Genomic DNA, 11214 nt, shown 5'->3' on the forward strand with positions numbered 1-11214 from the left:
ATTATGCCCCAATGTATTGGCCTCTCTTCCAGGCATTGCCAGATAATGATTAACAAGTGACAATGCCAAATCGTAGTGTGTTGAGATGGGAAGCATTTATTGAGGCCCAGTTAATGGTTATGAATGAGAAATGTGTTCCGAGGCATTGGCAATAATGAAGCTTGGCTGATAGTGTTGAGCACACACTAATCAATTTGTCGCTGTGGTAATGCAATAAAACAACATTTCATGAGGAAATTATCCTTGGTTCTCTGCAAGCGGAGCATTTGTGTAGTTTACATAACTCCCCTAAACTCCCCTAAATTCAGCTCGAGCATTAATTGATACAACCTAATGCTCCGAATAACCACATCATCCATGTCAGTGGAGAATGAAATTTGTTACAGCAAAACAAATCCCATGAAACAAGAATTCTGAAATGTGAGTCTGTCAAGCCCAGTCAATACTGAATGTCAGTGTGCAAGAAGAATTGAGAAATAGGGGAAGAGAAAGAGAGAGAGAGAGAGAGAGAGAGAGAGAGAGAGAGGGGAAGAGAAAGAGAGAGAGAGAGAGAGAGAGAGAGAGAGAGAGAGAGAGAGAGAGAGAGAGAGAGAGAGAGAGAGAGAGAGAGAGAGAGAGAGAGAGAGAGAGAGAGAGAGAGAGAGAGAGAGAGAGAGAGAGAGAGAGAGAGAGAGAGAGAGAGAGAGAGAGAGAGAGAGAGAGAGAGAGAGAGAGGGTGAGAGAGAGAGAGAGAGAGAGAGAGAGAGAGAGAGAGAGAGAGAGAGAGAGAGAGAGAGAGAGAGAGAGAGGGAGAGAGAGAGAGAGAGAGAGAGAGAGAGAGAGAGAGAGAGAGAAAGAGAGAGAGAGAGAGAGAGAGAGAGAGAGAGAGAGAGAGAGAGAGAGAGAGAGAGAGAGAGAGAGAGAGAGAGAGAGAGAGAGAGAGAGAGAGGGTGAGAGAGAGAGAGAGAGAGAGAGAGAGAGAGAGAGAGGGTGAGAGAGAGAGAGAGAGAGAGAGAGAGAGAGAGAGAGAGAGAGAGAGAGAGAGAGAGAGAGAGAGAGAGAGAGAGAGAGAGAGAGAGAGAGAGAGAGAGAGAGAGAGAGAGGGAGAGAGAAAAATACTGCATCCCTGCTATCTACTGTTTGCAATGGCCTGTTTACTCTTTGACCTAAAAAAATAAATATATAACTCTCACAACAGCTTTGGCTTGCTGTTCTTTGAGGGCTGCCTTTAGTTCTTTGAGTTACACATTGTTACAGTAACTACATACAAATGACTTTAATCCCCTGTGTGCTAGCTATTCATTAGCTGTGTGTCACAGACACACACACACACACACACACACACACACACACACACACACACACACACACACACACACACACACACACACACACACACACACACACACACACACACACACACACACACACACACACACACACACACACACACACACACACACACACACACACCACTCAGAACTTTGTGGTATCTGTCCATCAGCTTTAGGAGATTGGGAAGACGCTTCATTTGCGAATTCAGCAAGAGGAACAAGACAATATTGTGTTTTATTGTCACAGATGTAAGTGGTAGTTCATCAATGTAGTCCATGCAGTGCGCTGAATTAGATTATTTTTTGGCCTGAATCTTCCAGGCAGCATTACTCACTGCGACACTATATATACAAAAGTAGTGAATTTGGCTATTTCAGGGGTATGAAATCCACAGACCAACATTGGCAGTACAATGGCCTTCTGAAGAGCTCAGTGACATTCAACGTGGCACTGCGATAGGATGCCAGCTTTCCAACAAGTCAGTTTGTCAAATTTCTGCCCTGCTAGAGCTGCCCCGGTCAACTGTAAGTGCTGTTATTGTGAAGTGGAAACGTCTAGGACCAACAACGGACCTCCGAGTGCTGAAGCGCGTAATGATCGTCTGTCCTCCGTTGACACACTCACTACCAAGTTTCAAACTTCCTCTGGAAGTAACTTCAGCACAAGAACTGTTCGTTGGGAGCTTCACGAAATGGGTTTCCATGGCTGAGCAGCCTATGATCACCATGAGCAATGCCAAGCGTAGGCTGGAGTGGTGTAAAGCTCGCCGCCATTGGATTCTGGAGCAGTGGAAACGTGTTCTCTGGAGTGATGAATAACGCTTCACCATCTGGCAGTCTGATAGATAAATCTGGATTTGGCGGATGCCAGGAGAAAGCTACCTGACCGAATGCATAGCGCCAACTGTAAAGTTTGGTGGAGGAGGAATAATGGTATGTTTTCCATGGTTCAGGCTAGGCCCTTTAGTTCCAGTGATGGGAAATCTTAATGCTATAGCATACAATGACATTCTAGATGATTCTATTCTTCCAACTTTGTGGAAACAGTTTGGGGAAGGCCCATTCCTGTTTCAGCATAACAAGGCCCTCGGGCACAAAGTGAGGGCCATACAGAAATGGTTTGTCAAAATCAGCAGGGAAGAACTTGACTAGCCTGCACAGAGCCCTGACCTCAACCCTATCAAACACCTTTGGGATGAATTGGAACGCAGACTGCGAGCCAGGCCTGATCACCTAACATCAGTGCCTGACCTCACTAATGCTTTTGTGGCTGAATGGAAGCAAGTCCCTGCAACAATGTTCCAACATCTATAACAGCCTTCCCAGAAGAGTGGAGGCTGTTATAGCAGCAGAGGGGGGACCAGCTCCATATTAATGCCCATGATTTTGGAATGAGATGTTTGACAAGCAGGTGTCCACATACTTTTGGTCATGTTGTGTACCTTATCCAAAAGTGGTGCGTGGTTAAAATCACTGGGGAAGCCAAGCTGGGGGGGAAAAAGACATATTACAACCTATGTGTTGTGATAATTGCGTTGTTTGCTCTATAACTTGTTAGTTCATATGCCTTGCGACTGTGATATATGGGCCAAAGGCTGAGACAATAAGAAGACACAGTGGCAGGACAAATTCAACCACACCTTTGTTTCATCACAAAACCCGAGAGCAACATCTGTCCGGTGAAGTCCACAAAGCATCTTGCATGTAAGAAACAGTTACATGACCTACAGCATGGTCAAGAAAGTTAATGTTTCTGACATTTTCAGACTACTAAACAACTACAATTTTGAACCACAGAGATACTGCATGTCGCAAAGAATGTAGGAGCTGCCGCCACTATTCCAGCACCATTTTCAATTTCAACATTTCAACATCATCAAATCACCTATGCATAGTCTAATACAGTGACAACTAAAAGATACCAAAAACTATTTTGGCCAATCAATGTTAGTTACAAATTATGTAGCTGTCCATGGTTCTGATGTATTTGTGTGTGTGTGTGTGTGTGTTGGTGAAAGTATAAAATAACATGTTGACTCACCCTACTTGTAGAGAAACACCAATGCCACCCTCCCTTTCATGCTGACAAAATGGTCTATGACTATCATACAGTACAGTCTTATTTTGTTGTTGTCCTAGGCTACCTGGCTAAAATAATTGCTCGCTAGCCCAAATTACTTTCATGGTCAATGTTAGCCTTCTACATGTAGCGACATGTTGAACTTCCATCCTCTCAGTCCAGGGTCACAATATAGTTTATGGTTGGATCAGAATTGCCTTTATAATCATTGGCCAGGACGGAGAACTAAGTAAAACCACAAGTCCAAATCCCTATCTCCATCCATGGCTAATTTAGGAAAGGGACAATTTTAGCTAGCTAGTCACCAGAGGACAACAACAACGAGATGCAACAATTCAAGTTGTTTCAATAGATTCAATAGATTATTTCTCTATGATAGGACTGAAGTCAAATCCAAACTGGCTTCCCTTGACACTTTATTTTGGTGTGCCAGGACCATTCACAGTTGAGCTCAATGCTGATTGGCTATTATTTTATACTTTTTTAATCAAGGGAGGCCAAATGGTTGCTAGCTTCCCTTGCATTCAATGCTACGGGCAGCAGCAATATTGTACTCTTTATGACCAGACCCCATCAGATAGATGGCCTAGACATAGAGACAGAGGGGCGTTGTTTCTCTCGCTCAGGTATCTTCTCGGGTAATTTAGTCTCTTGCGAATTGAAGGACAATTGTGAAAACACAGACACGTAAGATACATTATTTTATGTTTTTTCCTGATAAATGATTTGGGAAAGCCTGGCTTCCATTGGCATCCATCAATACATGCCACTCATCTTAACCAGTGCTGTTGATATACAGTGGCTGGAGCATGTTTGTTGATGTAGAAGCCACTTCATGGTTTTACTAAATATTGTTTTGCTGAATTCTGAGAGCTGTGTCAAGATAGTTGGGCTGTGGAAGAGGCTCTTGAATGAACACTCCCTTGTGATATGTGTTGCACTGCTCTGTATTTCAGTCTTTGGTGGCCCACTCCTTTGCTCTCAAATCCATCTGAACAGGTATGCAACATTGTCATGAAAATCATTTGCTCGTCATGCCAAAGGCTGAGAAAGAGCTAGTAGCTAAATCGACACACATCTTGCTTCTCTCTCTCTCCTGCCGAACGAATGCAGCGCATTTATATTTATTAATTTCATACAATATACTGCCCATATTAACACATTTATATACAATATTCTGCCACCAGCCAGCCGTCGTTCCCCAACCAATCGCGCACACGTGTCGGGTGTGCAGACGAAAGAGTCTCCGACAAAGGAAGGCTTCTGCACCTGTAGCGGTTTTGCATTCTAATGTTTGTCACTGATACAACTTTCCCTGTACGAAAATGACTTAATTAGATTCCTCTTTCCTCTGTTGTGTAAAAAAAAAGTCAAATCATGACATCAGTTATCTTAGGGTCGGAAAGTCGGAGCTCTAGAAAGATACCTGAGTTTCCGACTTGGAATTCCGTGTTCAAAAATATTTTTCCCAGTTGGAGCTAGTTATTTTTTTTCAGTTCACAGTTGTTTTGAACGTGGCATTACACCCCTGCTCTTACGATAAGTGCCATGGAATTTTTTAATGCCCACAGAGAGTCAATCATCATACTGCACACTGCCCTAACCCATCTGGACTTGAGGAATACCTATGTGAGAATGCTGTTCATCGACTACAGCTCAGCACTTAACACCATAGTACCCTCCAAACTCATCATTAAGCTCGAGACCCTGGGTCTCGACCCCGCCCTGTGCAACTGGGTCCTGGACTTCCTGTTGGGCCGACCCCAGGTGGTGAGGGTAGGAAACAACATCTCCACCCCGCTGATCCTCAACACTAGGGCCCACAAGGGTGCGTTCTCAGCCCTCTCCTGTATTCCATGTTCACCTATGACTGTGTGGCCATGCACGCCTCCAACTCAATCATAAAGTTTGCAGACGACACTACAGTGGTAGGCTTGATTACCAACAACAAGACGGCCTACAGGGAGGTGGTGAGGGCCCTCGGAGTGCGGTGTCAGGAAAATAACCTCACACTCAATGTCAACAAAACAAAGAATATGATCATGGACTTCAGGAAACAGCAGAGGGAGCAGCCCCCTATCCATCGTACACATCACGGACAAACTGAAATGGTCCACCCACACAGACAGCGTGGTGAAGAGGGCGCAGCAGCACCTCTTCAACCTCAGGAGGCTGAAGAAATTTGGCTTGTCACCAAAAACACTCTCACACTTTTACAGATGCACAATCGAGAGAATCCTGTTGGGCTGTATCACCGCCTGGTACGGCAATTGCTCCGCCCACAACTGTAAGGCTCTCCAGAGGGTAGTGAGGTCTGCACAACACATCACCGGGGGCAAACTACCTGCCCACCAGGACACCTACACCACCCGATGTCACAGGACAACAAATGTATCACTAGCCACTTTAAACAAAGTTACTTAATATAATGTTTACATACCCTACATTACTCATCTCATATGTATATACTGTACTCTATACCATCTACTGCATCTTGCCTATGCTGTTCGGCCATCGCTCATCCATATATTTTTATGTACATATATTCTTATTCATTTCTTTACACTTGTGTGAATAAGGTAGTTGTCGTGAAATTGTTAGATTTCTTGTTAGATATTACTGCATGGTCGGAACTAGAAGCACAAGCATTTCGCTACAATCTCATTAACAACTGCTAACCATGTATATGTGACAAATAAAATTGGATTTGATTTGAAGTCAACTTGTCCTAGAGAGATTTACACGGTTATCAAAACGTCTCGCCAAGGTAATCCTACACCAAACACAGCCCTTATTTTAAGTGTTTCTAAAATCCCCTATGGGAAAAAACAAACAAGTGGAACCATTTCCTTGTTTGACCACTAGATTTTATGACTCATACTGTGGTACTCTATTGGGAGCTCCTTTGGCCAGAGTGCCCCTACTGGCCCTCCAACCTCACTTCCAGCAGCATCTGGTCTCCCATTCAAGACCAACCCTACTTAGCTTCAGCGGCAAGCCAGCAGTGGGATGCAGGGTGGTGTGCTGCTGGCAAGAAGGAGAGAGGGAGCTGACTCCCTGGGACCTCAGAGATCCTGCCATACGTCAGACAGTCACCTCTCTGTAGACTCTCCCTGCCAACCCAGATGAATGGGCATCACAGGGGTAGGCATTACAAAGGCACAGCCCTTCCTCTGTGGCTCTGGGTAGCTTTCATCACACAGCCCTTCCTCTGTGGCTCTGGGTAGCTTTCATCACACACGGAAACAAACTTGTGTTCACAAGTATGTCCAACCAGATAGCACAGAAAGAGATCGAGAGAAAAAAGACAGAGACTGAGAGAAACAGCGAGAGGAGGAGGGCCAGAGTCTAATTAAAACATGTCTTAGCTGTTATCTCCTGAGAAATTAATCACTCTTTCTACTGTTTGCAAGGTCAATAATGAATAACAAGACAATCCCCCATTCCTCAGGTCATTTATATCAGAATACGTAATAACATGGTCTTCAACACTCTGGAGGTGTCTCTAATTAGGACTGGCAGACTAGACTCTATTCCACAGTGATTGTCAGTGAAAAAAGGTGCATGCTTTCTCTGTTGCTTCTCATCAACCATTCTGTGTGTGGGTGTCTTGTGTGTTCTCCTCAGCTCAAGGCCAACAGCATGAGGTAAAGCAGTAGGATTAACTCCTGAATGTTAATGTGGACGTGCATGTGTGTACTATAGTGTGCCATGTATGTTCATGGAGTTTGGTGTGTGGGGCCCATGTTGACTCTGACTTTAGAGAGCTTTGACAGAACTGCTGATCAGGGAGCTTCATTCTTGATTTGTGCTCTATGGACGGGTGGGATTTGGCTGTGCTACGATAAGGTTATTATTGAGATTGATGGCTAGGCCTGGTTTGAGATTGATGGCAATCTCTCTAGTATTTTCTGTTTTAGGTCAAACTACGGAGATGATGTAAAATTTCCTTTCATATTTAACTATCTGTGTTTGATGACTTTCTGACTATCTTCTGTTTTACCATCACAACTTTCTTCTCAAATTAAAAGAAATGGAAAACGAGAGTAAAATATTTATGGCATTTTATGTTTCCTTACCAGATTTAGATTGATAGTTGCCTTAGGCTTGAATACCTAGTTTGGAGTTAAATTATTAGTAATAATTTCTCTGGTACTGGACATAATTGGATACTGGGTGCTAGATGGGTACACTCTGGCTGGGTTTACATAGGCAGCCAAATTCTGATATTTTGCCCAATTATTGACAAAGATCAGAATTGGGCTGCCTGTGTAAACACAGCCTCTGTGCTCCACTGAAAGCAGGTGGCAATGTGGAGAGTTCAGGCATGAACCAGGTGTATTAGATAAACAGGTGTATGAATGTCCAAGCATGGCAATGGATGAGCTGTGTGTCTGCTGAGCTCTCAGCCCTCAGTCCACTAAAATCCTCTCTGCTGTCACTGTCTGAACAAGAGCTTCACAAGATTTACATTTTGGTCTAATCAACAGGAAAACAAACACGAATGCCAAAAGTGGCTGTAGCAGTGATCCGGGTGCAGATGGGTATTTGGCTGTTGTTCCTACATTCCCATGTGCCCATGAATGCATCATCATGTCCCATACATTAATTAGCATTGTAAATTAACTGATACAATGTATATTGCATATAAAACTGCACTCTTTATGTTTAATTGGTAGGAAGCTCTCATTAGAGAGTTGAGTTGGAGGTCCGAGTTTCTCCAGTAATATCCAACAATGTGTCCACATTCTAACGCTGTGCCTTTTTCTCCCCTCTTGTCTCTTCAGCTTGACAGGACAGAGGTGATCAAGAGCAACCTGCACCCGGTCTTTGCCAAGGTCTTCACCCTGGACTATTACTTTGAGGAAGCTCAGAAGCTGCGGTTCGAGGTCTACGACATCCATGGCACTCACAGTATTGGCACCCGCGATGACGACTTCCTGGGTGGGGTGGAGTGTACGCTCGGCCAGGTCCTGTACTGAATGTCTGACCCTTTCACTCAGTTATCCAATGTGCCATTTCTTATGTCTAATCAAATCACTCACCACACATAAACTGAATGGAACAGCTGAGTTGAGTTGCTGCTCACCAACAACAGAAGTCAGAGGGTAAAGGTTAGAGGTTACCAGTCCTCGTCATACTGCTCTCAAACTGCTTTCGTACTAATTGTCCGGTAATACTTCTCACTGCTTCACTAGTCACCAGTCATTCATAGTTTTCCTGTGTTCCACAGATTGTAGCCCAGAAGAAGATGGTGAAGCCTTTATTCCTAAAGTATGCGAAGTACGCTGGGAAATCCACCATCACGGTAGGTTCCCCCTATTCATCATCCTATTGATCTCGCTCACCATTGGCTCACTGTTGCAGTAACAGTGGCAAGCAAAATCAAATGCAATCACTTGTTAAATCAATTCAAGCAAGTAGATGATGTGAATCCTGTGATGTAAGGATGCTTCTCTGTACAAAGATTCATGACTCATACACAATATCTGCCATGACAAAGAGAGGGGGACGTTAAAGCACAGTGTTGTTTCAGTTGGATGGTCTCAACACCATCTGCCAGGCCAACATTACATTGCCATACAAAAGGGAACAACACAGAGAAACTGTGTTTAACAAGCCTGCAGATCTGACCTTTAGTGGAGTGGGAGGAAGAGTCAGCGTTCCTCACTGCTCCTGTTAAGTCAGGGGTGCAGAGTCTGTGATCTCTGTGCCTTCTTATACTGCAGAGATGAGAGGAGAAAAGAGAAGGGGTTTTGCCCAAGGAGTGAATTTGATAATGTCAACAACAGACCTTTTGCCTTATTGATACCTATCTTTATTGATTTTACCCTAACAAACTACGCATAAATTGCCATTGGAGAGAAGGGCTGAGAATGACTTGCTTGTGATGGAAATGGCCAAAGTAAAGATGGCATTTGAGGATTTTTCCCTTCGGCTAGTGTTGCCATTATGACCATTGATTGGATGCGATCAGATGGCGGCAGCTTGCTGTGAGGTGGTTATGGGGGATATAATGGGTTTGTTTAAGCACAGTTCTGTAGCAGTGTGGGCTTAATGCATTCTAGTGAATTAGTGCTAACCTGTGTCATGGTGTTTCTGAAAATGGCTTTTCCTGATATGATAATGGGCCTGGGCTTTGTCAGGTCTGTCCGTGAGATGGATCCCAATGACATGGTGTCTGCCTGTAATGTGCCTGCAGGCTAATCTGGAAGGTGGCAGAACAACAGACAACTGTTGTGTTTTGTGTGAAAAATCCCTTCCCAGTGTTTGTAACACATCTCTCAGATGCCCATTGTGCATGTGGAGAAATGTTGGGTCAAATGGTAGGGATTAAGGTTGTATGCATTTACTGTGGCTCCCACTGGCAAGCATCACATTACAATAGTCTTCTAACTAGAACGTTCATTACCGGGCCATAATCCAATACACAATACACATTATGCCTACACAACACTCACCAGGACAATGGCACCATGATATGAGATACAATAAATCATATTAATCCAAGATACTGTACATACAGAAAGCTTGACAAGCTGCTGATACGACACATGCATCAAGCTTTGCTGTGCTGTATTATTGAGAAGCTTGCCACACTTTTGTTTGAATGACAGAAACCATATACTTTACTGTAATCTTGCTGCTGTCATTGCAATACGGCACTATTTTGCCTAAACAGATATGGGAGTTTATCTTTGTGGGTCTGTGTGATATGTGGGAAATATGTATCTCTAATTTGGTCATATGTTTGGCAGAATGCTAGGAAGTGCAGCTCAGTTTCCACTTTATTTTGTGGGTAAAGTGAACATAGCCTGTCTTCTTTCGAGAGACAGGTCTGTTTATGGCTGCCTTTCTCAATAGCAAGGCTATGCTCACTGAGTCTGTACATAGTCAAGGATGTTCTTAATTTTGGGTCAGTCACAGTGGTCAGGTATTCTGCCAATGTGTACTCTCTGTTTAGGGACAGATAGCATTCCAATTTGCTCTGTTTTTTGGTTGATAAATTCCAGTGTGTCAAGTAGTTCTCTTTTTGTTTCCCCATGATTTGGTTGGATCTGATTGTGTTGCTGTCCTAGGGCTCTGTGGGGTCTGGTTGTGTTTGTGGACAGAATCCCAGAACCAGTTGGATGAGGGGACTCTTCTCTCGGTTCATCTCTCTGTAGGTGAGGGCTTTGTGGTGGAATGTGTGGGAATCGCTTCCTGTTAGGTGGTTATAGAATTTAATAGCTCTGTATGCATTGTTTGGGGTGTTGCGTTGTACACTTTTTTGCAGAATTCTGTATGTAGAGTCTCAATTGGGTGTTTGTCCCGTTTTATGAATTCTTGTTTGGTGAGTCGACCCCAGACCTCACAACCATAGAGAGTAATGGCTTCTAGAACTGATTGAAGTCTTTTTTTCCAGATCGTAATTGGGATGTCTAGTTGTATGTTTCTTTTGATGGTGTAGAAGGCCATTCTTGCCTTATCTGTTAGATCATTCACTGCCTTGTGCACCTGTCATGTTGATGTTTAGGCCGAGGTAGGTATAGTTCTTGTGTGCTCTAGGGCAACGGTGTCTAGATATAATTTATATTTGTTTTCCTGGTAACAGGAGCTTTTTTGGAACACCATTATTTTCTATTTACTGAGATTCATTGGGCCCAATTCATTGATATACTGTACACAGATTGTACAAAACATTTCCATGACAGACTGACCAGGTGAATCCAGGTGAAGTTATGATCGCTCATTGATGTCCCTTCTTAAATCCTCTCCAATCAGTGTAGATGAAGGGCAGGAGAGAGTCTAAAGAAGGATTTTTAAGCCTGAGACAATTAA

The 11214-nt window shown here is 43.6% G+C and overlaps 1 protein-coding gene across 2 annotated transcripts in view; it reads left to right on the plus strand.

Moving 5' to 3' along the window:
• LOC118362852 (copine-7-like) overlaps positions 1-11214 on the plus strand; it is a 35794-nt gene that overhangs the window by 4644 nt on the left and 19936 nt on the right. For both annotated transcript variants that reach the window (XM_052481600.1, XM_052481601.1), the window contains exons 3-4: positions 8181-8363; positions 8627-8701. In XM_052481600.1, the coding sequence (XP_052337560.1) occupies positions 8181-8363; positions 8627-8701 (258 nt within the window). The remainder of the gene's footprint in view (positions 1-8180; positions 8364-8626; positions 8702-11214) is intronic.

The sequence above is a fragment of the Oncorhynchus keta genome, chromosome 2, assembly GCF_023373465.1.
Source record: "Oncorhynchus keta strain PuntledgeMale-10-30-2019 chromosome 2, Oket_V2, whole genome shotgun sequence".
In the NCBI taxonomy this organism is placed as follows: Eukaryota; Metazoa; Chordata; class Actinopteri; order Salmoniformes; family Salmonidae; genus Oncorhynchus; species Oncorhynchus keta.